Genomic DNA, 27,004 nt, shown 5'->3' with positions numbered 1-27,004 from the left:
TGAATTTCAGGAGTAGGGCTAATTTTTATTGCTGGCTTTGCAGTTGGGTCATTTAAGCGACATCGTGACCTTATTAACTAAGTTTGTCTTGAGTAAAAACCATAACACTAGACCATTGAATAATCTTCAATTTATTACATGACAAATTAACCATAATCTGAAAGAAACGTGTCATTCTGATATTAAAGAAATCCAATATACGGTTGAAATGTTGAATTATGATCAACGACCTTGCAGACTGATCTTTCTTCCAGCACTCGAAGGCCAACGTACCTGCCCAAAGAACAAAATTTGGAGTGGGAAAACAACAACAATATATTCTTATACAAAAAAAAAAAAAAAAAAAAAAAAAAAAGGAAAACAAAATAACCAAATAATTTATATTTCGGAGGATTTAGTACACATTATTTAGTTAAAAATGATTAAGTAGTTGTATTAAGTACAGGTAATTTCTTATGGATTTATTTGAATGTATGTAACATGCATACCTGCCTAACATCATAAGAGTGGCCTGAGGATTGGTCCCTGGTGATAAACTTTTGAATACAGATCCATCAACAACACGTAATGCCTTGATCCCCATGACCCGCAAATCTCCATCAACTACCCTTCCGACCAGGCATCCACCATGGTAATGCCAAAATGTGGCTACTGTATTTCGACAAAAGGCTTCAAGGGATGCAACATCTGACTTGTTCATTGGTAAAGGCGGTCCAAAAAAACTAAAACCTTCTTCACCTGGTAAATCTTGAGTCTTAAATGGTTTCAATGAGTTTGTTATTAATAAATCACCTATTTTCCTCACGGCACTAACACAACGAGAAAGGTCTGGCTTCTGTGCAAAGTAGTTGAATTTGACATTTGGGCCGACTTTGACATCATAGGAAGATTGCAATTTAAGTGAACCATAGGACAAGGGTGCTGGATTTTTTACAACTATGTGCCCGAAAGTTGAATTTATCGACATGGGAATAGTTGGATTAGGGAAAAGACTAAAGGCCGGAGTAGAAAATGGCAAGCCGGAGAAAGTCTCTATATAGAAATCACTCGTGATACCAGCAATCTGTGCAGTAGAAGGTTCTAGTTGAGATGGGGGCAAAATGGTGATGTAATTACGAGGATTGTCACGCATAAACTGCCCAACGTAAGGTTGTGGGTGAACAACTGGGATTTTAAGAGATGAAAAGTAGGACTTCGAGCCAACACCACTAAGTAGCAGAAGTTGAGGACTCCCAATTGCCCCTGCACTCAATATAACTTCACCCTTACCACGTATCAATGCCCGATGAGACCTCCCGTTAAGATCACTGTATATGATTCCTTTGGCTAACAAGCCTGCATTAAATCGATATTAGAATTGAACTTATATTTAATTTGCAAGTAATTAAATATATAGAATAGATTCAAATTCCTTAAATAGAAAACTTCATTTTAATCCTTAAAAAAGATGAGTAAAGATGAGTTTTAGACTATAACCTTGTGTAAGATTAAAATCCAATTTTAGTCCCTAGTACATTTAATCATCTCATTTATTAGTTATATTTTGATGTTTTATTTTTTTATAATGTATTAATTACATTTAAATTTAATTTTTATTTCATTCATCATAATATATTTTAATGTTTAAATTTAGACAACTAATTTTTTTATAATATATATTCTGATAACAATCTTGTATGTTCTTCATTTAGATACATTAATACATTTGAATATTTCAGTATATCCATCGATACAAACATAAAGGTACATTAATTCAATATAATGTATTTCGGTACGTACATTTTGGTACACACATTTGAGTATTGACTTTTAGGTACATTAACTCAATATACTATATGTAGGTACATACATTTCGGTATTGACATTTAGGTACATTAATTCAATATAATACATTTCGGTATATACATTTAAGTTCATTATAATATATTTCGGTACAATCATGTAGGTACAAATATTTCGGTACAAAAAAATCGATTTATATATTTCGGCACAGCCATTTTTGTACACTTATGTATTTATATGATTTTGTATCACAAATTTCTTTTAATATTTTCATTTATGTTCATTTATAATTAAAGAACTAAATATGTGCATATTAATAAAATTAAAATTTAATGTAGAGACATTAAATAAAAATACACATTAACTAACAAAAATTGAATATTTTGATAAAAGTACACTTCAAGGGATTAAATTGAATATGTAATTTAGCACCATGGATTTTTAAAATTTTAATTTTTTGCAAAGACTAATGTTCAAAAACCCTTTCTATCAAAGAGTTTTTCTTTTTAACGCCATGATAGATTTGATTTTTGTTTTTCGAAACATGTTAGTGTACTTACACATATGTATATTCACAGTAATATGTACGCAACATACATGATCAAAATCAAAGTCCAATCTAAAATGGGTTTAATGAAAAAAATAAAAAACCTTAACTCATCTTATCCAAGGATGGAAATCTAAATGGCCTTTAATTCTATATATCAAATGTTAGCATACCTGATGCTTTGGAAGAGAAAATGATCCTCTCTACTGCAGCATGAATTGCAACTCTCAGGTTTTTTGGATGTCCTTTATTAAGCAGTTCCACAGCTCCATGTCTTCTTCCACGATTGTCAAAGATCGTACCCGTGATTTTAGTGCCCTTAATGTGATCCAAAGTAAGTCCATTGTCTGAACGAACACCAGCTTCTAATAATGCATCTTTCATAACAGATTGCCAGTGTGATAAATTCGGACGGAAAACTACAGTGTTTTCAACCCATTCATATGCATTATTGACTAAGTTCATATCCAATTTAATTCCTGATTTCTTGTAGAATTCACTGTCGGCTCTTGAGTATATACCAATATTGATCATACTTGACCCACCTAGGACACGTCCTCTTACGATAGCTACACCATCTTCTGATATGAACCTCTGGGCCGGCGTCTTACCATCATCTTCTTGCATGAAATTTTTAAGAATCCCATCGCTACGCAACACATTTGGATATGCTGTGGGAATATCTCCCCTTTCTAGAAGGAGCACGGAGTAGTTTGTGGATAAAGTTGCTGCCAATGGGCACCCTGCCGTGCCCCCTCCAACCACAATGTAGTCGTATTTTTCTTGCAATGGTAGGTCAGTTGCGTTACGTACAAATTTCAAGTAGCTAAAATCTGCATTATATGAATAAAGAGATGAGGAAACAAAGTTATATAAAGAGAACTAGTTTGTTATTAAATTTATTTGTCATGTAAGTTACTTCGAAGAACCAATGGGACTTTCAAAATATATTTAGTACCTTGGATGTCAGATGGAGTTGCGAATGAGTGAACCCCTGGTTGAGGGCAAAAAACAAAAAAGTACAAAAGCAATAATATAGCAGCAATTGCTGATTTCTCCATATTGTTTTCAAAGCAAGACATTTTTTTTTTTCCTGAAAATAATATATTAAAAGAAAAGTTAGTTCCATGTCCATTTGGTGCTATAAATTCAATTTCTACATTCCCAAATTTTAGAACTACTTTTCAAGTTGCTATTTCTAATGGTCCCCGCCATTCAGAAGCACTTTTCAATTTATGTTCTTACAGCATACATATATAATATGTTTCTTGCTTTTTTTTTCAAACATTTCCTATTTTCAACATTGATGCCACTATTGTCACAAATTATGCGATTTTGTAATTCTTGTTAGAATTTGATTTTTTTTTAAATTAAAATGTTCGTAAAAATAACCTAAGATAACTTAAACAAATTTACTTGAAAAAAAAAAAAAGTTAACAAACAAAATTTGATACTAAACTACTTGTTTGACCTTTAAGATAGCCAAGGTGCTAAATTTTAGCACTGCAGGTAGGGGGAGAAACACAGTTTGGCAAACCAAACTTTGTCTTTTGTGTTCCAATTTTTACATTTAAGGTCTAAAGGAATTATACTTCCCTATGATCTTTTTTGCATTCTAACTAATAACAATAATTCTATCATAATTTAAAATAAAACATTCTCTCTCTCTTTCTTTTTTTTTTTTTTTTTTTTTTTGAAAAAATGATATTATCTACACTAAAAGAGAAGAGGGTGGGCTAAGCCTCACAGTGGGCTAGCAATAATGTGGTTCAAATTCTCCTTTAGCGAGAATCGAATCTAAGAGTTCTCACTTACAAGTGAAGAGGAATATCACTTGTAAGATCTCACATCGCCCGGGGGAGAGGAGGTAATGTGCCTTATATGTACATGTCTACCTCCCTATAGTAAGACGCGTTTTGGGTGGAAGCCCAAGAACAAATCTGTGAGGGCATGGCCCAAAGCAAACAATATCTTACTGCGCGAACTGGGATGTGACAATTGGTATCAAAGCCACTCCCTGGCTGGAAGTGTGTCAACGAGGACGTCAGGCCCCTAAAGGGGGGGTGAATTGTAAGATCCCACGTCGCCTGGGGGAGAGGAGGTGATGTGCCTTACATGTACATGCCCATCTTCCTATAGTAAGACGTGTTTTAGGTGGAAACCCAAGAACAAATCCGTGAAGGCATAGTCCAAAGCGGACAATATCTTACTATGCGGACTGCGATGTGACATCACTAGACCGTAGTTCTAAGTAGCAAAATAAAACATTCTTTAACTCAAAAAAATTATACCATTACAATTTTCTAATTAAGATTTTTTTTAAACAAATGATAGGATGATAATCTACATTAAACTATAGGGAAGGGGATGCAAACACTGGACCTAGAGTGCAAGAGATAATACTCTTAACTATTTGAATTACGGGACACTTGTTATTAAGATCTTTAATTTAAGACCATAGGTGGAAAATAAAATGAGGAAGAAGGTGAGGTGTGAGTATTTATAAAGGAAGAAATTTGTTTCACAAAAATAAAACAAGAAATCGAATTTTGTTGGAACATTCCTATTTTGAAGTTTGAATGTAGAGTACGATCGGACTAGCAAACTTTTTTTTTAATTTTTTATTTATCAAATAATATTATCTACGCTAAAGGGGTAGATGAGGGGCTAAACCTCACAATGAACTATCAATAATGTAGTTCAAATTTACCTTTGGCAAAAATCGAACTTTAAGACATCTCACTTACAAATAAAGAGAAATATCACTAGACCGTAATACTAAGTGACTATACTAGTAAACTTTTAGAGTTAAAGTAATACGAAGTTATAATATTTTAAAATTACATGTTAAAGTAATACGAAGTTATAATATTTTAAAATTACATTTTAAATTTTGAAGATAGAATAATATGGTAATAAGATAGAACAAAAGGGAACTTCAAAAGTAGGCGCGGTTACAACCTTCTGTACCTAGTCACAATTCGTCTACAAAAATGATTATAAGTTCCTGGAACTTACTAAATATTTTTTTTCAAAAATTTTGAATTTATTGTGAACTTAAAAGAAAAGTAAGGGTGCGTTTGTTTGAGCTCCTTAACCCTCACTGGACTAGATTGGACTACACATTAGTGTAGTCCTGTGTTTGTTACTTACACGGACTAAGTTTAATGGGATAAAGCCGGACTCGCGTGGACTACATCCGTCACTAGGAGGTCTTAGCGAGACCCCCCAAATACCATGGGATTGCTAAGACCTCGTCTGCTCGCTTCGCCAACATCACCTACACCCACCAACCAAGAACTGCAGAGAACCTAGAATCCAGAATCAAGTCATCTCGTTTCGAATCGTGGAGAACCCAGAATTGCCAGTTCTTCGTCTGCTCATTTCGAATCGCGGAGAACCCAAAGCCCAGAACCCAGATCTTTGTTTGATGAGCTTGGCTATTCCCTTCTCTCTCTAGAAATGGACGGTTTCTCTCTCTCCCTCACCATCAACACTACCCTTTTCTTTCTCACTCGCACTCGTCTTCTTCCTTCACTTTCTTGCACAACCCAAAACTTCCCTCTAAGGCTCAAGAAATGGGTTGTTTTCAGTTCCAGGGAGGAACCAAAGCTCGACCCTTTGGACCAAATGGAGCTCAAGTTCGTCGATTTGCAGATCCGATGATCGACGAAGCTTCTGCAAATTGAAAAAAAAATTTGGGGATTTTTCTGGGTTTGATTTGAGGAGAAAAGTAAATTAAAAGAAGATAAATATGGGTTTGAATTCAAGAGAAAGTAAATGAAAAGAAGAGAAGATATGGGTTTTATTTTTTCTGGTTTGAGTTTAGCAAATCTGGGCGTGAAGAACCAGAGCAAATGAACAAAAAAAAAAAGAGACAGGGGAGAGAGAGTCAAATAAAAATAGGTGTAATTTGTTTTTTTTTTTAAGATAAAAAATGTATTAATAATAGTAAAATATTTTAGTCCGTGATTTAGTCCGATAGTACACCAAACACTTCATTATTCTTATCCAGCTTAGTCCAAGCCAAGACAGTCTAGCTTAGTCCCGGAAGTTAGTCCAGTCCGAAATAGTCCGATGCAACAAACGCACCCTAAAAGGTTTAAATATGTGTTATAGTCTTATAGTCTTATAGACTTTTAGGGTGAGAGATAATGGGCCACATAAAAAGGGGATGGGGTGCCACCACACTCATACTTAATATGTTAGACTGTTAGCTATCAAAATTTACCAGAAGGGATTTAATAAAAAATTTAACAAAGAAGCTGGAGTGGTTATTGGTCACGTCTGTCACATGGATGGGAATTGGAGAGAGAGAGACTTCTTCTTGCTCTCGTCTTCTTCGATGAATTGGAAGTTTGAAAAGCGGAACCCACAACCAAAACCAGAATGCAAACCAAACTCAGCTGCTCTCCAAAAAATATTTGAAACGCCTAGACCAGCTAGGCCACCCAGTCGCCTGCCTAGGCCGTCTCGGTGCCTATCTAATCCCTTTGCCCATTTTCCTCCCAACTATGGGTTAATCGCAAAAGTTGACCATCGTGTAGCACCGAGGCGATTGCGTAGGCCGATTTTTAGAACACTGGAATACACATACACACACATATATATATATATATTGTATAATACTATATTTATTATATATATAATATGTATTATTAGGGTTGAATTTAAGGACGGATACTAATCGAGAACTCTTATAACCTTACCTGAAACCATAACCAAATAATATTTTCAGTTTTTTTCCATATCCAAAATATAACTGAATTTTCATCGCCAAATCCATTATATTCAGGTGATTATTCAATATTATCGGATTTAACGGTTTAAATTATCATTCTAGTGTTAATAAAATAAGGGAATTGCATGAAAATAGTTGGCCCTCGGATTTGTAAGTGAAAGAATGTTCTAATGTTTTTCTAAATGGCCTGGCCCAAAATTAAAAACAAAATTAAGACTTCTTCATCTTCTTCGTTAACACTCTTCTGGCTGCTGCGCTGCAATCTATGGAGTTCTAAAACCAGCACATGTTCAGACCGTCGGGTGTCCTCAAAGGTCCTCACAAGTGTTTCTCAGAGTTTTCGAAGGGTCCCGGGACCACTCGGATCCATTAATAGATCTGCCCCCGCTTCACACATGAGTCAACTTGACTCAAATACCATGTTAAGGCAGTTACGGAGAGCATAAAAGAAAGCAGAGAAGGAAGAGGAAGGCGGAAGAGACACCGTGTATTTCATAGACTGAAGGAAATGAACAACAAACTTTGCCTTCCCTTTCTCTACTTATTCACGGCCCTTCATTTCTTAAACTTAACAACAATAACATGTTTATTGATAATATCGAATTATAATGTTAGTGAAAAAAGAGAGACAAGACTTACCTGAAACGACAATATTGCTTTTGGTTTTGAAGCTATTACCGAGGACTCCTTGCCCGCAAGGCAACGGCATAGATTTGCTGTATCTTATTCCTTCTTATATAAATGCTCGCTAGGCCGCCGAAGATACGAGGCATCTGTCACCTTCCTTTTATTATAGGAGTTTTCGTTCTTCACTTGTTATGTTAGTGGGAAAAGGATCCTCTCCGGATCCTCTTTGTGAGGATCCAGGGAATCCATCAATCACATTTGTTTATCGTACATTGTGCGTTCAATTTTCATTACATACTATTTATATTCAATTTTAAATTTAAAATTTAAAATGATTTCTAATCACACGATGTACGATGAACGATCATGATTAATTGATTTTTCGGATCCCACAAAGAGTATCCGAAGATGATCCTTTATCCATGTAAGTGTTTAGACCCAATATACACCATCCGTCCGTGCATTTATGGTCATTGACTAAGCAAAGTTGAAAATAAAGATAATTTTGTTATTATTAAAAAATAATATTGTGATTTCGTTTGTTTAAAAAAAATATTCTGGTTTCTAATCATAATAATTATTTTCTAATAATGAATTATCTATATATTTTATTGATGAATTAAGAGAGCATGTTTGTTTATCGTCCTAAACTATAGTGTATGTTCACCATCATCTTCAAAACCTAACATCTGTCCACTAGCCTAATCATATGTTTTTAATTATTTCTATATCGTTACGAGGAGAGATAAACACAATTTGAAAAGCCATTTTCTTGTAAAAGAAAAAAAATTATCGGATCAATAAAACCATCCTCCCAATTCCAAGATTTCAAATTCCATTTTCTGGGTTCTGAAATTTCTAGGGAGAGAAAGCCAACTGATTCGACAGGGAGACATAAACCAAATCAGTGAGTTTGTTCGGAAGAAGAAGAAGCTTACAAGCCTAAGACCATCTTTAAATGACATGTCAAATTCTAGGTGAAATTTCATGTAATCAAATTTGAATATAAGAGTCAGTTCCAACCGATATGTCAATCTTACGTGGATCGACATATAAGTTTTCATATGTCAAATTTGACATATGAGAAAATGTGATGTCAATTTTTTTTTAATTATTTTATTATATGAGTCTTATTAATGTATCAATTATAGATCTTGAAAAACGTATTTTAATTGATTTCTTTTTAAAATGGATTCTACAAATATCATTTATAACAAAGAAATATATTGGTTGAAAAAAGAGAAAATATGACATTACTACATCAGCCATCAAATTAACATTTAACATTTATTTTTTGACCTCTAAAACATCAAAAACCCAATTAAACCCAATTCCCAGATTTTGAGATCTCAAATTCCATTTTTTGGGTTCTGAAATTTCTAGAGAGATACTTATGATGATGGGGAAATTAATTTTAAAATTTGAAAATCATATGGCTGGAAGAAGAATAAGAGACGGCGGAGGACGGAGACATGGCAAATGTTGACAAATCAATAAGATCTCAATGGGAACAAATCCCTAATTATTTGTATAATTAGTTTTCATGTATTTGCCTAGTTAGGAAGTCAACTCCAATTGATAAGGAGCTGATTGTGCATATCAATTGTATATATTTTTCTCCTTCCCGTATCAATTCAATACACAATTATTCCATTCAAGCATTCTCTTCTTGGCACCAGAGCCTAGGTTTAAGAAAAAAAACAACTAAGTGGTACTTTGTACAGAGAACCATAACTACCAGCAGCGCAGCCAGTTGTGCAACGCTGTCCGACCAGCGAGCGACGCCGTCGTTGCTGACCCGAGAACCCAGAACTACCAGCTGCACATCCAGTTGTGCAGCGCACCGTCCGACTAGCGAGCGACGCTGTCATTGCTGATCCGAGTTCACCAAGCCGCTCCCTGCATCCACCACTACGAACCGAGATTCAACCCGTTGCCTGAAGTTTGTCGCAGATTCCGGGCAGACCCAAATCGCCATCGCCTTGAACCACGACTTTCAACTGTTGGTTTCATCTGCACCACAAGATTTCGAGCGCGAATCTATTTTCTGTGCCCAGACGCCATGACCCACTTGCTGCTATCTTGAAGAGCAGTAGAAAAAGGTGTGTTATTGCGGAAAGAAGAAAGAGAAAAGGGGTTTCTTGTTTGAAAAAAGGAGGAAGCACGGGTGAAGAAGTAAAGAAAGAGGAAAAAGACAAAAATAAAAAATAAAAAAATAGAAAAAGGAAAAAAGAAAAAAAGAAATTTGTTTGTTTTTGGTCATTGTTTTACAGGACCTTTGGTTGGACCTTTGGACGTTACAAATCACTCGTACACATTGCAGCAAACTCATCTAGAACAATGGCGGTCCAGACTCGTGCACTATTGCTAAAGCTGAGGTAGCTTCTGAACATATAAACAACGGTGGTAAGGCTTTAAAGTTTTTGCATCTGTTACGAATAATGCATGGATAATTGATTTCGGTGCTACTGAACATATGACTTGTGAATCTAGACAAGTATGAATCCTAAAACCATCCACCAAAACCGTTGTGAGTGTTGCCAATGGTAATGTTGTTCCCATTATTGGGGAAGGCACTGTCTCCCTTTCCAATACCCTTAATCTTGATTCCGTACTTGTTGTTCCTTCTCTTGACTATAATTTATTATCAGTTGCTCAAATAACTGTCACCCTACATTGCTGTGTGATTTTTTGGCCTTTTTTTGTGTTTTTAAGGATATTCGGACTCGCAAGACGATTGGTTATGGTATCAAGAAGGGCAAGCTCTACTACTTGGAGTTAACGTCGAACAGTACCCGAATGTTGACTCAAGCTCTTACAGTTGAAGAATCTCAAGGGGAGACAAATAAAGCTTCAGAGGTTTGGATGTGGCATCGTCGACTTGGACATGCTTCTTTCGGTTATTTACAGAGGTTGTTTCCCAGCCTATTTGTTAAGCATAATGTTTCTAGCTTTAAATGTGGTGTTTGTGAATTGGCTAAAAGTCATCGAACTTCATTTCCATCTAGTATGACTAAAAGTTCCGCTCCTTTTATGATAATCCATTCTGATGTTTGGGGACCATCTAAAACTGCTACATTTGGTGGGGCTCATTGGTTCGTTACTTTTATTGATGATTGTACACATATGATGTGGGTTTGTTTGATGAAGTCCAAAAGTGAAGTTACCTCTTTGTTTCAACGATTTCACAAAATGGTGCAAGTACAATATAAGTCACGAATACAGGTTCTTAGGAGTGATAATGGCGGCGAGTACGTGAACAATGAGCTTCGTGCCTTTCTTGATCATCATGATATTGTTCATCAAACTACATGTCCAAACACTCCCCAACAAAATGGAGTTGCAGAACGTAAGAATTGTCAGCTTTTAGAAGTTGTTTGTGCTTCCTTGCTTGGGGCTTGTCTTCCGTTGTCCTACTGGGGTGAAGCTCTCACTTCTGTTGCATATCTCATTAATCGTGTTCCCTCTCGATCGGTTAATTTTCAGACACCATTTCAGGCTCTCTCCTCACATGTCGATGCTCCTACAGTCCCCAATCTCCTACCTCACGTGTTCGGTTATGTGGCATTCGTTCATCTTCATACACAGCAGATGAGCAAGCTTGAACCTCGAGCCTTGCGGTGTGTGTTTGTGGGGTATGCCTCCAATAAAAAAGGATACCAATGTTATCACCCTCCGACAAAAAAGTTATTCGTCACTATGGATGTTGCATTTCATGAGACCGATATGTACTTTGCCAATCTCGAGTCTTCACTACAGGGGGAGAATCAGACAGAAGTTCAAACTCTTAATTATAGTATTCCGGATACGGTTGTTATGAATGATTTGGATTCAAGTGGTGATGTTTTGGAAATAAGTGGTGACCATTCACAAGAAAATAATGTTGTGAATGACTTGGAATTAAGTGGTAATGTCTTGGAGACAAGTGGTGATCATTCACATGAAAATAACGTTGAAAACCTTGAAAGAGACGAGCCTACGTCACCGGATAGCTTACTGCCAACTTTCGCACCACCAGCTTCTTGGTCGCCCTCACAGTTGCCCTTGCCATCTTTAAGCCCCAGTAACCATATCAATCGTCTTCGATTCTGGATGCACCACCACCGCCACCATCTCGTCTCTCTAACCGTGTTAACCGAGGTATTCCTAAACCCACTTACGAAGCTAATCCTAAGTGCAAAACTAGGTATTCTGTGAATAAACTCAACCCTGAGTCTAATGTGTTATACCCGTTAAGTAATTATGTGTCTATCAGTCACCTGTCAGATTCAAATAAGTCATTTGTGTATCAATTATCTACTGTATCTATTCCTAACAGTGTGCAGGAGGCTTTAGCTGATCAACGTTGGCAAGCAGCAATGAACGAAGAGTTGAAGTCTTTGAAGAAGAATGCTACTTGGGAGATCACAGACTTGCCAACTGGTAAGAAACCTGTGGGATACAAATGGGTTTATACTGTGAAGTACAAAGCTGATGGGACGGTGGATCGCTTCAAAGCAAGACTGGTAGCAAAAGGATACACTCAAAAATATGGAATCAACTACACAGATACATTTGCACCTGTGGCCAAGATTAACACAGTTCGTGTTTTGTTGTCCTTGGCTGCAAATCTTAATTGGCCCTTACAATAATTCAATGTGAAGAATGCCTTCTTGCATGGAGATTTGACAGAAGAGATTTATATGGATCTTCCACCAGGGTGTAATACCCCAGATAAATACAAAAGAAAGGTGTGCAGGTTGAAGAAATCCTTGTATGGTTTGAAGCAGTCCCCTCGAGCATGGTTTGGAAGATTCACAAAAGCAATGAGAGCATTTGGTTACAAACGAAGTAATTCTGATCATACTTTGTTCTTGAAAAGACGAAATGGGAAGCTTACCGCACTTATTGTGTATGTAGATGATATGGTGGTAACAGGAAATGATCTGGAAGAACGTGCGGCCTTACAAAAATACTTGTCTGCTGAATTTGAGATGAAAGACCTTGGATCCCTGAAATATTTTCTAGGGATTGAGGTATCGAGAAGCAATTCGGGAATATTCTTGTCTCAAAGAAAGTACATTATTGATTTGTTACATGAAACCGGCATGTCTGCTTGTCAGCCAGTATCTACACCATTAGAGGAAGGATTAAAGCTTTGTGTTAATCCTAATCAAGTACCAGTTGACAAAGGCAGATACCAGAGGTTAGTAGGTCGGTTAATGTACTTAGCACACACAAGACCGGACCTTACTTATGCCTTGAGTGTAGTGAGTCAATACATGCATAATCCTGGAGAACAACATATGAATGCAGTGATGAGGATTTTGCGATATTTGAAGGGAAGTCCGGGAAAAGGGATTTTGTTTAAAAGAAATAATCATCTTGGAGTTGAAGGTTATACTGATGCAGATTGGACAGGTTCAGTTGATGGTAGGCGCTCAACATTAGGTTACTTTACATTTGTTGGGGGTAACTTGGTTACATGGAGTAGTAAGAAACAGAATGTGGTTGCCGAATACAGAGGAATGGCACTTGGGATTTGTGAAATTTTGTGGCTTAAACTTCTATTGCAGGATTAGGGTATAAAAATTGATCAACCTATGAAATTATTTTGTGACAATAAAGCTGCCCGTGACATTGCACATAATCCAGTACAACATGATCGAACGAAGCATGTTGAAGTTGACAGATTCTTTATCAAGGAAAAATTGGAAGGAAAAATAATTGAAGTACCATCAATAAGAACGGAGGATCAATTGGCAGATATTCTCACGAAAGCTGTTTCAAGTCATAAGTTTTCAAGTTTCTTAGACAAGTTGGGCATGAGTGACATATATGCACCAATTTGAGGGGGAGTGTTGACAAATCAAATAGATCTCAATGGGAACAAATCCCTAATTATTTGTATACTTAGTTTTCATGTATTTGCCTAGTTAGGAAGTCAACTCCAATTGATAAGGAGCTGATTGTGCATATCAATTGTATATATTTTTCTCCTTCCCGTATCAATTCAATACACAATTATTCCATTCAAGCATTCTCTTCTGCAGATTCACCATTTCACCCGAAGAAGAAGATTGGCTGGGTGATCGTGAAGATTGAAAAGCATCAAATTCGCAAGATACCAACCCTCGAACCCAGACCTTACATGAATCATGCTTGTGCACTTTTCCATTAAGTTAGGAGGAAGGCCATGGTGAATTTGGGTTTGAAGAATCAACCGAAGGTTGGCGTTGGTGGGTGGGTGTAGGGTTTGGCTGGGTAGGGAAGTTGAAACACATCTGGGTTTGAGTTTTATTTACTTATTTATGTTTAATTTAATGTTTAAAATTAATTTTAAAAATTGAAAATCATATATATAGTCAATGAGTTTACTAGAGTTAAGAGGCAGGACACACGATAGTTAATAAATTGTATGATGAGCACACATCATAATTTAGGATTGGGAGTAAAAATGCTTTTATAAATTAATGCACGCATGTATTGGATAAAGTTGAATTTTAAAAATAATGTGATTTGGTCAGGATGCTTTTTAGGATAAATAGTCAAAAATTGAGATGGTGGCCTGGCAATTAAAATGATGGTTAGTTCACAGCATTTTCACCCCTAAAAGTCTTCTGGGACAATTTAGAGGGTGTAGTCAAACTCGGATTTGAGCGGATTTTAAAAGACTTTAAAATTCTAGTGTAGTCAATTAAAAGATTTTAAAGTATTTTAGAATTCATTCAAATATAGGTGTAGTCAATTAAAAGATTTTAAAATCCATTCAAATCTAAGTGTATTAAAAAAATTAAGATTTTGGAGGATTTCAATAAGTTGTGGATTTTGTGGGATTTGAAAGCTATAACCAAGACTAAAGAATCCAACCTTACCCCCTAGGATTTCAAATCCTTCCACCACAATCCATTCAAATTCTTTAAAATTCATATGAATTTTGTAGGAGTCTTTATGTAACATCCCACATTGCCCAGGGGAGTGGATCCTATAAGCCTTATATATATATATATATATATATATATTCCCATCTCTACCTAACACGAGGTCTTTTGAGAGCTCATTGGCTTTGGGTTCCGTAGGAACTCCAAAGTTAAGCGAGAGGGGGGCCAGAACATTCCCAGGATAGGTGACCCACTAGAAAGTTTTGCTCGCTTGAGTTCCCAAAAAACAAAACCATGAGGGTGCGGTCAGGGCCCAAAGCGGATAATATCATGCTACGGTGGAGTTGAGCCCGGGATATAGTGGTGGCCCGAGCCGGGATGTGACAATTTTTTCTAGGAACTTCCCACATCGCCTAAGGGAGTGAATTTTGTAAGCCTTATATTTATATTCCCATCTCTACCTAGTATGAGGCCTTTTGGGAGCTCATTGGCTTTGGGTTCCGTAGGAACTCCGAAATTAAGCGAAAGGGGGGCCAGAGCATTCCCAGGATAGGTGACCTACTGGAAAGTTCTACTCGCTTGAGTTCCCAAAAACAAAACCGTAAGGGCGTGGTCGGGGCCCAAAGCGGATAATATCATGTTGCGGTGGAGTCGAGCCCCGGATGTGGTGGGGGCCTGGGCCGGGATGTGACAATTTGGTATCAGAGCCAATCCATGGCCAGAAGTGTGCCGACGAGGATGTTGGGCCCCTAAGGGGGTGGATTGTAACATCCCACATCGCCCAGATGAGTGGATCATGTAAGCCTTATATGTATATTCTCATCTCTATCTAGCACGAGGCCTTTTGGAAGCTCAATGGTTTTGGGTTCCGTAAGAACTCCGAAGTTAAGCGAGAAAAGGACCAGAGCATTCCCAAGATGGGTGACCCACTAGAAAGTTCTGCTTGCTTAAGTTCCCAAAAACAAAACCGTGAAAGCGTGGTCAGGGCCCAAAGCAGCAATATCATGCTACGGCGGAGTCAAGCTTGGGATGTGGTGGGGGCCCAGACCGGAATGTGACACTTTAATCCTTTTAAATCCTATAAAATCTATCATTTTTAAAATCCTTTAAAATCTTAGTTTGAATACAACCCCCTTAATCTTCCAATTGAATATTAATTACCTTTAATGAATAATAAATGTCCAATTGCATCTTCATTTTTAAACTGAATAACTTAAGCAATTCGTATTAAAATATTATTAATTTTTTTTATAAAATAATAAAAGATAATTTTATTTTTAATTTTAGATAATAATAATAAAAGATTGGTTGAAAATATCTAAAAATATTGAAATGCAGTGTAAGATGGAAGAAAATTGTTAGGTATTTATGGAAAAAAAAAATTATTATTTTTATATTTTTCATTATAATTTTTTTATGATTTTTTTTATTTTTAATTAATCTTTATTTTTTTATTTATTATAATTGACGTTAACCTTGCAGGACATAGCCTAAGGGCTATGCTAGTCAATTTTAGCCTAGGTGAGCAACTAGGCTCTCTCATATCCCAGTGAATTGGAATGGGATGGAAGAGTTTTGGGAAACCGAATCCCCTCCGAACCCAAAGGACCTGAGCCCACTCATCAAATAATCTGGGCCATTAAAATTTGATGCAACGGCTACAAACAAGGGGCCCTCTAAAAGTTATAATAATTGTAACCGTTGAATCAAATTTCAATGATCCGGATTATTTGATCTTTGGGTTCAGCTCCTTTGAATCCAGAGGGGTTTTAGTTCTGAGTTTTAGGGAAGGAAGGTGATTTAATTCACTATCCCTTAGAAGATTTGAGAAAGGCGGAAGTGCTCTCAGGATGATGCTTAGGTTAGCTCGGCTTTTGGTGATGATGCGATAAGCCTAAGTAGGCTTTGAATTTGTTTGAAAAAGTGACAGATAGCCATCTGAAAGATAGATGGCTTCATCCTAGGTTAGCTTGGCTTTTTGTGATGATGCGATAAGCCTAGGTAGGCTGTTAATTTGTTTGAAAAGGTGACGGATGGCCATTTGAAGGATAGATGGCACACAGATTGGTCTACCTTTCTTGAGTTTGAGGTGCAGTTGAATTCTACAAAAACCATCAGGCCATGCTAAGTAAATATCCAACTCTATAAATACAAGATTTTGTGCAACGGAAAAACTTTCTTCAACAAAACACATAAGTTTGCCTTGCGCATCACTCTGCCCAAAACCCTTTAAGTTTTTAGAAAACACTGACCTTCCTAACTTCGTCAAGCACATCTCTCAGATTGTATAAACAGCCATATGGTTGACAACCAGTGACATCTCTAAGTTTGTAGAAACAACTTTGGAGTAGTAAAGTCAGGTGACCAAGGCGTATCTTATATTTTAGATAAATAGCATTGCTCTGAGTTTGGTTAACTATCTATCCAAGTCTAGGTCAACAAGGAACCTCTAAGTCCTTGTTGGAAATGTCACTTCATTAATCTTTCAACGAGCAAGTTGTTACTAGTTTACGTTGTTCGACACATTAAAAACCGAACCTATTTTATGATTGGATATTCACAAGTGCAGTTCAGAGTTTGGCATTCGGACGGCCGAACCATATTTACAATCAAGACACTTATCTCTTTTGAGTATTTATGTCCATACAATCTAGTATCAATTCGACACACTTATATTTGGACAAGTAAAATTGAAGCAGACGAAGATTGAACTTTGCAATGACTAGCAACCTTATCTTCAAGCTCTAGAATCCAAAGGTCAAGACGAGTTCCTTTCTTGGCCGCAATCACTCTGATAAGAAGTTGGTAATGCGTTCGATACCACCACCACACATGCATTTACTTGTCAACGAAGCTCGGTTTACGAGTTGGCATGTCCTGCATTCACCTAAATGACATAATTAGTTCATTAGCTATTCAGCCTGCTCGCCGCATATGTTTGGTAGTTTTTAAAGTCAACAGTAAGACATGGGAATGACTAAGACCATCTTCAATCGAAAGGCTAAACATAACCTTGTCCAAATGTCACATCCCGGCCCGGGCCATCACCACATCCCAGGGCTCGACTCCACTGTAGCACGATATTGTCCACTTTGGGCCCTGACCACACCCACATGTTTCTGGGAACTCACACGAGAACTTCTTAGTGAGTCACCCATCTTGGGATTACTCTCGCGCGAACTCGTTTAACTTCGAAGTTCTTATGGAACCCGAAACCAGTGAGCTCCCAAAAGGCCTCGTGCTAGGTAGAGATAGGAATATACATATAAGGCTTACAGGATCCTCACCCCTGGGCGATATGGGATCTTACAATCCACCCTTCTTAGAGGCCTGACGTCCTTGTCAGCACATTTCCGGCCAAGGAGTGGCTCTGATACCAAATTGTCACATCCCGACCCGGGCCCCCACCACATCCTGGGCACAATTCCACCGTAACAAGATATTGTCCGCTTTGGGCCCTGACCACGCCTTCACGGTTTTGTTTCTGGGAACTCACACAAGAACTTCCCAATGGGTCATCCATCTTAGGATTGCTCTCCCGCGAACTTACTTTACTTCAGAGTTCCTACGGAACCCAAAGCCAGTGAGCTCCCAAAAGGTCTCGTGCTACGTAAAGATGAGAATATACATATAAGGCTTACAAGATCCTTACCCCTACGTGATGTGGGATCTTACACAAAAACTAAAGCCTTGCAAGATATTATATTTTAATGAATAGTGTCAGGTCATATTCAAATACTATCTCCAAATGAAAAGGCTAAACATGACCCTTGAATAATTTATTAGTTTTAAATTTATTAATTAATTTAATTAAACTACTTATAATTATTCGGAGCTGAAAAGGGGGTTAATTGCACAACAGTCCCAAGTACATGACAAAAACTTCTGCTTGCTCAGCTCCCAACACTCTTAAACAAATAAATATAATATAAATGGTACACTGTCAATTTAGTTCCTTAATTATTACCTAAGTGAAAATTAGGTCTCTAAACCTTTTTTTTTTTTTTTTTTTTAGAAAAATCACTGCTTGAATTATAAAAATATGTCAATTACATCCTTAATATTATATTCGAAGCTACTATATATAATTTTTCAACAATTTAAGTCACGTTACTTCCATGTGATGTACTTTGGAGGGTAGATTGATAGTTTTTCATAAAAAGATAGTGTATGAAATTAACTTTGGAGGTGAATTGGTAGGTTTTCATAAGAAATAGTGTAAGTTAACTTCAGAGGGTAGATTAAACGTTAGATTCGCAACCTAAATGAAATGTTAAGGGCTTATAGGCGAGAAAGTGACGGTATTACACTCTAAAGTGTGTCAAGTGACTTAATTTGACTAAAAATTGGATAAAATAGTTTTGGATATAATAGCAGAGATTAAATTAGCAATTTTAATGAATTTAAGGACTTATTTTACTAAAAAAATAATTCAATGATCTAATTTTCACTGAAGTAACAATTCAAGAACTAAATTAGCACTTTACCGTAATATAAATGTAAATTGTACTACCAATTAAATAGAATTTTCGACACATAATGCTAACAAATCTTATTTATAAAAAGGTTTAAAAACTGTATCATATACAGACCACTTTCCGTCACAGAGGATTGGTAAGGGGTTACATCAAAAGCTGAAAGTTTTGTAGTTGCGGAGACGTTTCAGGCAGTGCCCACATCCAGAAATGGCAAAAAATTAAAGCCAAAATGTAAAATTGATGGAACAAAATGCGCTGTTTCCATTCGAGATGGCCTAAGAAGGAGGACCAGGTCCAGGATTTGGTTCGCAAATAACTCTGTACACGAAGTTGGTTGGCACAACCTTAATAATGGACTACTACACGTGTTACAATGAATTTGGCCTACAAAATAATTGCCGACAAGTGGTTGGCATTTCAAGAGAGTCTCACCAATTAAGTGTTGGAGCAAAATAAGTCAAAAGTCACAAAATCGATCGGAAAGAAATAAAGTTTTGTAGATTTTAACTTTAGTGTCTGATTCCAACCCATAACTTCTTGTTTTAAATAGACCGGTCACCGCTTTACAATGGAGAGATTTTTTAGTATGATCGTCACATGAGATGGTACATCACATGTTTCTATATAAATAGTGGGATATGTGTGTTAAATGGTTAATAACTTAAAAATTAAAATTTTTCACCATTTACATAAAAACACATGGTATACCATCCATGTTCCCGTCACAATTAAAATTTTCTTCTTGCAATGATGTATGATGCATGGGGATTTTTTTTGCCAAAACTCATCATTTACAATATTATATTAGGATTTTAAGTTTTAAGGATGTTTTTGTCTTTTTGTTATTTATTTAATTTTAGGCTTCCTTACGCAAGGATTTCAATTTAAATGGTTATGGAGTGGGTTATCTCTCTTGCTCCTCTCATAACTTAATTCAAGATCGAACTCTTGAATTTTTGCTCTCAACTGAAGATTTTCTCGCACTAAATCTTCTCTCAATTTTCTTTCTTAAAACAGAGGACATCAAAATTCAAATTCTAAAACGAGAAGAACAAGGTACAAAGTTTTTTATTAAGATATGCCAATTTTTTGTTAGATAATTTCTTTTTTTAGATGAAGATTTTAAGTTTTAAGGATGTTTATGTCTTTTAGGCTTATGTTATCAATTATTATTGGGATTGCGGTTACTCATAAGATGGCTTTAAAAGCTGAAAAGCAGTGTTTCTTTTTTTTTATTTTTTATTTTTATAAGAACAAACGATCTTATCCATACTAACGAAAAGGGAGTGGACTTAGTCTCATAATCGACCAGTAATAATGTGATTCAAATTCATCTTTGGTGAAAATTGAACTTAAAACCTCTCACTTACAAATTAATAATTTTGTCTTTTTTTTTTTTTTTACTTTAAAAGGGTGAGAAAATTAGCAGTTGAAGAACCATTTGCCATACTGACAATGGTGGATGGACACTTGGAATGAACCAGATAGTTTGGCCCTCCTAGCCTTCAAAGCTGGAACAAAGCAAGATGCTCATAATGTAATGAGCTCCTGGAACGAATCCCTTCGCGTTGGAATGTGGCAAGGTGTCGCAGGTAGTCGGCGACATCCGCAAAAGGTCACAATGTTGTACCTATAATCTCATAAGGTGGCAGGGTCCCTTTCCCCACCCATAGGAAATCTAAGTTTTTTTGGGAGTACGGCTACAACGACAGTTTTGACGATGAAATTGTAGAAAAACTCAGTAGACAGAGAAGGAGATAGCAAGAGCTGTTTACTGTTTGTGGAACGCTTAGCCTTTCTTCATTCATTATCACGGTACAAGTATATATACAAGAGACGAGTCCTGTACAAAGTGATACATATCTGAGAATTATCCACAATTATATTTGAATCAAGCGCCGTTGAGTAATCACTACTACAAAAGTACACAGTAGTGTCATTATAAAAAGCGACAGGACAAACCCATTTATGTTGGATATTTAGGAAAAATCCGACATAAACCCATGCAATGTCAGATAAAAGAACCGACACCATTACTAGCGTCACGAAAAGACTTTTGATGTCGGTTAGTCCCTTTAATCCGCCAAGAAAAAGGAAAGCTATGTAAAATAAAAAAGGGTAGTAGTGTTGGATAAAAGTGACATTGAAACTCACGTCTGATACATGCGACATTAAATAATGAGAAAGACTGTCAGATTGGAGCATATTAATGTCGACCCTAACCGACCCACTTAGCTATTTAATAAATAAATTAAACAACTATATTGTCGCCCATAACCAACACCACAAAACATTAATAAATAAATAAAATAAAAATCTTGTCTTGGTTTCTAACTGATAATAATTAAAAAAAATTACAAAAGTTCATTAATTATACAATTTGTAAGAAACATATATTCATATATATAAAAGTTCATTAATTATGTTTATAATCTTTTACTAATTATACAATTTGTAAAAAAAAGACAAAATATACCTACATTTTACTTCCTTTTCATCTTCCTTAATCAAGTGCCAATCCATCGTTAAAGGAAAAATATACAATTTGGGATTCCACAACTCCAAGTTCTCCGTTGAGGCATTGCTCCTTGTTAATAAAGAAAAAAACATTTGTAATGCATATTTACAAAAACAAAACCTACATAAAAGCTCTAAACAAAGACCAATTTTCATTTTATGCATAATATTTGATAAGGTATCTCAAGTCAAGATTCAAAATACAAACTCGATTTAATAACATAATCAAAATTTAAAACACATACTGAACGAAATACAAATAATTTAAAACATAGAGAAGGAGAAAGGGATAAGAGAAGGAGAAGTAAAGAAGGAGGAGAGGAGAAGGCAGTGACGCAAGGAAGGGAGGGAGGGGTTTTATTCTAGAAAATTTGTATTACTGTCAATTAAAGCCAACAACAAGCTTTTTCTAAAAAATATTAAACTATTACCGTTGGATATAACCGACGGCACTAAGAATGGCGGCAAAAGTCCCCCCAAAATTCACTCCCAAAATTTTGCAAAAAATTCCCTCAAAATTTTAAAATTTCCCCCAAAATTTTAAATTTCCACCCAAAATTCCCTCCCAAAATTATAAATATTATTCATTTGCATTTTCTTATAACAATTCAAGTGACAAAATCAATTAATTTGACTAAATATTTATTAATTGAACATAAATACTACAAATTTATCTAAATACTTAAATTAAATTTTAAATAAATAAACTTTTGTATTATACAATTTAAAAATTAAGGAATTTAGTGATAGAAACCTGAATTATGGAAGAATTCTATCGTCGATCAATTCTTTATGTACTTAACCAGCTCAAATAAAATCCCTACAAAATTAAATTGTAAACAAAAATTAAACATAAGAGGAGAAAATAAAAATACTAGAAGCAAGAAAAACTTACTGTAAAGAAGAAGGAATAAATGAAGATGAAGATGAACAAATAAGAAAGACGCGAGAAAGGAAGAAGAAGACACGAGGCAGGGTATATAAACACCAACCTGTCGGCTACAATCGACAGGAAGTTTTAAAATATTTAAAAATAATTATTACTGTCAGTTAGAAACGACACGATTCTCTTTTTAACCGACATTAACTTTATGTCGGTTGAAAACGACACGATTCTTTTTTTATACGATACCACCATTTAAAAAGATTAAAAATTATGTCGGTTATAAGTGACATTAACAGTCTATGTCTGTAATAAGCGACATAGACAGTTTATGTCGATTATAACCGACATTAATTCCAACAACATGTAAAATGACTATCGGAAATGTCTTATTTCCAGTATATTATATAAAACTGACACCAACCGTCGACACAATAACCCACTTTTGTAGTAGTGAATTGAATAGGACTTTCACATGGAAGCCCTTCCAAAATCGTCTCACGACAGTTTAATCACCCCCACACATGACACATATCAAGACTACTACAAGGTTACTGCCATAGACGACATGTGGGGGAACCTTGCCTTCTTTCACCAGCTTTTCTAGGTAATTCCTCCAAGTGTAGCAGTCGTCAGTTATGTGACCAGAACCCTGATGGAATGCGCAGTACTTAGTGTGGTCCAACTTGGAGGTATCTCCCTTTTATTGCTTTGGTAGCTTGAACCATGGTTCGTTCTTGATGTCGCAGGGGATTTAGTGCATTGGGATCGAGAACTTAGAGTAGTTCTTGGGTGTTAGGCCTCCTTTAGTTGAGGATCGATCCCTGCACTTGGCCTCCTGCCTACTTTTGTTGTTGTACTGATTCTCATCCTCCTTCTTTTGTGCTACTACTGATTCTATTCGAGGTTGCTCGGGTGCCTTGTCTACTCGTCGAGCCTTATCCCAAAGTGCATGCTTTTCTACCAAAGTGAAAGAGTCTACCAAAGTTAGATCTTCTTTCATGATCAGCTCTCTGAACAACAGGTGGTTTGCTGGGAGTTCTTTTAGGAAGGCTGCATTAGTTATCGAGTCATTGCATCCGACTATCTTTGCCTTTTCTACTTTGAACCTCTTCACATAGTCGCGAAACGATTCCTTTGGGTTCTTCTTGATGTTAAACAAATGGTCGGACTTCTTTTTTATTGAGCGGTATGATGAATACTCATTGGTGAAAACCAAAGAAAGCGCATCGAAACTTCGGATGGATTGTGGTGGCAGGTTATGGAACCAATCTTGCACCTCACCTTATAAAGTGGTGGGAAATATTTTGCACATAAGAGCATCATTGTTCTAAACGAGGATGAATGTGCTTCGGTAGTGCGTTAGGTGCCTTTCTAGGTCTCCATCTCCTTTGAAGGATGTGAAATGTGGCATGTTGAATTTTCGTGGAGGCTCTGCATGCTCGATCTCGTCTATGAAGGGTGACCTGCTTATAGTGGTCATGTCCCTTCGTAATGCCTCATTAGTGATCTCATTGCGTTGGAAATTATGCAATCGCTTGGTCATGAGTCTTTCTACTTCTTAAATTTGCCTTTGTTGGGGTAACGGAGCTCTTGGTTACCCCCGATCGTGACCTATTAGCCCAGGTTTCTTTTCCATGTGTTTTGGCTCGTCTATGTCATGGCTGCGGTGTATGTGATTTGTTCCTGGTAGGCAAGCAAGTTCTTCATAGGTTGCCTGTTAAACTTGAGCTGAATTAATTGACAGCTTCTCTCTGTCCGTCGTGCTGTCTGCTCCAATGTGAGGTGGATGATGCTCCTGGCGAGCCTAGCTGCAAATGAACACTTCGCTTGAAAGGTTGCCCATGTTGATTACCGAAGTGTGGCCCCAACCATAAATGTATGCAAGTCTGTAGGCCTAACCGAGAGTGAACGCTCATCCGGGTGTTAAGACAAAAATATACGTTATCTCAAGAGGCCCAGTCTGTAGTGTACACTGCTAGAACACTTGGTTCATGACTGGTCAAGTGGCTGCTTGCCGAGACACTGCTGGAGAGGTATGTCATCTACCTTTGTCCTACTTCAGGATACCTCGTCTGGGGCACGCTGCATTTCAGTGTGCTACAAGAGTTGATTCACCAAGGTCGTCTGCTGCACGAAGGCGCTTGTCAACTCTATGACTTGTCAAAACAAGTGTTGTTCGCCATTTAGGTTAGAAGAGCTTGGATGACAAATGTCTCATTGAGTAGTGGAAGTGTAATGAACTCCATGCACGAGATTTATGTTGGGATATCTCAAATCTACGGAGAAATACAGCGAAACTACCCTCGGTTCAATCGTCAGTCCAGAAATCTGAAGCCGGGATGGTTGAATTGGTCTTGGACTGATTATGATTGCTTTGAGGGCCACGAGAGTGGGCTAGACCTTGGATTGGACCATGGGAGTGGTTAGATCGAATAAGCGGGTCGGCTCGCTTGTGTGAATTGCCCTGTATACGGTGTGTATGAGTTATAAGCTAAGGCTTGTCTTAGAATTGCACTAGGTTCGCGCTGGCCTTAGGCCCGCGAGTGTTAGGCTGATTTTCATACTGTAGCTGGTTGGGCTTGTGTTGCTAAGGTAATGGCTTGGGCTAGTTTGCGTTAGGCCTAGCTTGGTTGCCTTGTAGCGTAAGCTGCAGATTAAGTCGTGTGCCAAGTGCATGAGGCTTAGGCATGCGCTGCTAAGGCATCGACTTAGGATGCTTTTAGCGCCTGGGCTTGGTGCTGCAAAGTGGCATGGGCTTAGGCTTATGGCTGCCTTGCTGCTCCTTGCTCACCGTGGGCTTGCTACCATGGAGCTGGCTTACTCCCCACTGCCACGGTGGTCTCCGTGGTTGCCATGGTGGTGGTGCTCCTTGGTGGCAAAGTTCCTTCTCTTGCCATCGTATTGAGCCTCATGGATTGTTGTGGTGAGGCTACGTCTCGTCCTCCATCATTTGATCCGGATCTTTAAACGTAGGAAGTTCCGTTCATTATGATTTTCGAATTTACTGTCATTGTATTTTTTTTCTTCACCTCTATTCAAAGAATTATAAATTCTAGGAATAAGAAAGTATGAAAAATTTATGAACGAACGAGAAACGAGAAATGTTGAATGCTAGAGAGTCTTTTTCGAGCGTGTTAATCAAACTCTCAATGAAAGCACCAATTTGTGGATGCAAATTTTTGCCGTTTTCTCTTTTGATGAAAATGCACCTGCAAAATAATAACACTTAAGATTAAGGCCAAAAACCTCACACGCCCATGATGAATGGGGGGGCCTTTGGCCGAAGAATCTATAATGCCAAAGTTAGAAGTCTGAAAAGAATGTGTTTAGAAGTTTATGGGTAGCAAATGGGTTAGCTTTTTAGTGGGAGAATATGGCTATTTATAGGGGAGTGGCCAACCCTATTTGGAGAATAGTGGCTAGCCATATATGGTGAATTTATGTGAATAATTGCAAGATATTATGTGAAATAATATCTTGCAATTAACATGACAATTAATCCTAAATTAAATAGAAAAATTGGGAGTTACCTTTTGAATAAGGATTTGATGAGGAGTGATGAGAGGAATTTGAACAAATATCATTTTGATCATCTTTGACTCTTCCTTGATTGAACCGTTATTATCCGTTGCATAAGCGTGGGAATCTCGATGTGCTCAAGGGTAATTTTGTCCTTTTAACCCGAAAGTTCACGTGTACCTATATAATTTTCTTGATTATTTTTTGCTCCACAAATTATCTTCTACACAGAGATGCTTCGATTTTGACACTGAGTAAGATTGAACATCTCTGGCAGCCTTATAAGACAGTAGTAGAGCTGAAACAGCTCTAATGATCAAGAAAGATCTCCTATTTGGCTAACATTGTGAAAGAGGAAGACTTCTTCCACTTTTGCTCTTTGGGAAACACTACATGCTTTGCAAGAATTTTGAGGGTGAGATTGACTATTTGGAGAGCATTGAAAGCAAGGTAATTTTGTAGTGAAGTAATAACCATGGATAAGCAAGAGCATGAGATAATCAAACGAGAAGCGGAACTAGTATACAAAAAATGTGTTGGTCTCTTGAATCACCCTATTACTAGCCTCCATGCACGTGCAAAAGACATTTTTTTGAATCACGACGTGCTACACGCGACTTACACGTTTTAAATGTATATATATGTGTAAATTAACAAAATGAAAGTCAAATATTTGAAGTAAATGAATAATCTTAGATCATGCTAGAAGAAATCTCTCATAAACCAGTTAAAGCAGCTGAATTTACATAATAATATCGGTCTTTATAGAATTTACATTAAGAATAGAGAAAATAATATCTAATAAATAATTGATTGAATCATATTATTGCTAACTTATTGTGAGGCTAAGCCTACCCCTCCCCCTTAGTGTAGATAATATCGTTTGTTAAAAATAAAATAAAAAATCATTTAACAACTAATTTAATCACATTATTATCCGCGTGCGAAATATTTTTTTTGTTTAAACCGGCATTACACGACTCTTAAGATGTTTTGAACGTGTTTAAAATAGAGAAAGTAATATTTAATAAACAACTAATTGAATCA

General features: G+C 36.8%; 1 protein-coding gene and 1 long non-coding RNA gene across 4 annotated transcripts; one reads left to right on the top strand and one right to left on the bottom strand.

Moving 5' to 3' along the window:
• LOC103944908 ((R)-mandelonitrile lyase 2) lies at positions 1–7,859 on the bottom strand. Of its 3 annotated transcripts, none has more exons than XM_009355380.3 (5): positions 7,710–7,850; positions 3,288–3,422; positions 2,503–3,162; positions 489–1,335; positions 1–273 (listed from the first exon to the last, which is right to left on the bottom strand). In XM_009355380.3, exons 1-5 carry the CDS (start codon positions 7,777–7,779, stop codon positions 183–185), a joined length of 1,803 nt encoding a protein of 600 aa, XP_009353655.2. In that variant the 5' UTR covers positions 7,780–7,850; the 3' UTR covers positions 1–182. The 3 variants fall into 3 exon arrangements, with proteins under 3 accessions (XP_009353655.2, XP_048420779.1, XP_048420780.1); XM_048564822.1 differs by having other exon boundaries at positions 3,288–3,419; positions 7,709–7,838; XM_048564823.1 differs by lacking the exon at positions 3,288–3,422 and having other exon boundaries at positions 7,710–7,859.
• Positions 7,860–19,813: 11,954 nt separating this feature from the next.
• On the top strand, positions 19,814–20,927 carry LOC125468489. Its single transcript, XR_007250871.1, has 2 exons — positions 19,814–20,091; positions 20,448–20,927. It is a non-coding gene; the product is annotated as an uncharacterized LOC125468489 (long non-coding RNA).
• The last annotated feature ends 6,077 nt before the right edge of the window (positions 20,928–27,004 follow it).

The sequence above is a fragment of a genome, unplaced genomic scaffold (genome assembly GCF_019419815.1).
Source record: "Pyrus x bretschneideri cultivar Hongxiangsu unplaced genomic scaffold, Pyrus_bretschneideri_v1 Contig39, whole genome shotgun sequence".
Lineage (NCBI taxonomy): Eukaryota > Viridiplantae > Streptophyta > Magnoliopsida > Rosales > Rosaceae > Pyrus > Pyrus x bretschneideri.
This window is presented reverse-complemented; position numbering and strand designations above follow the sequence as displayed.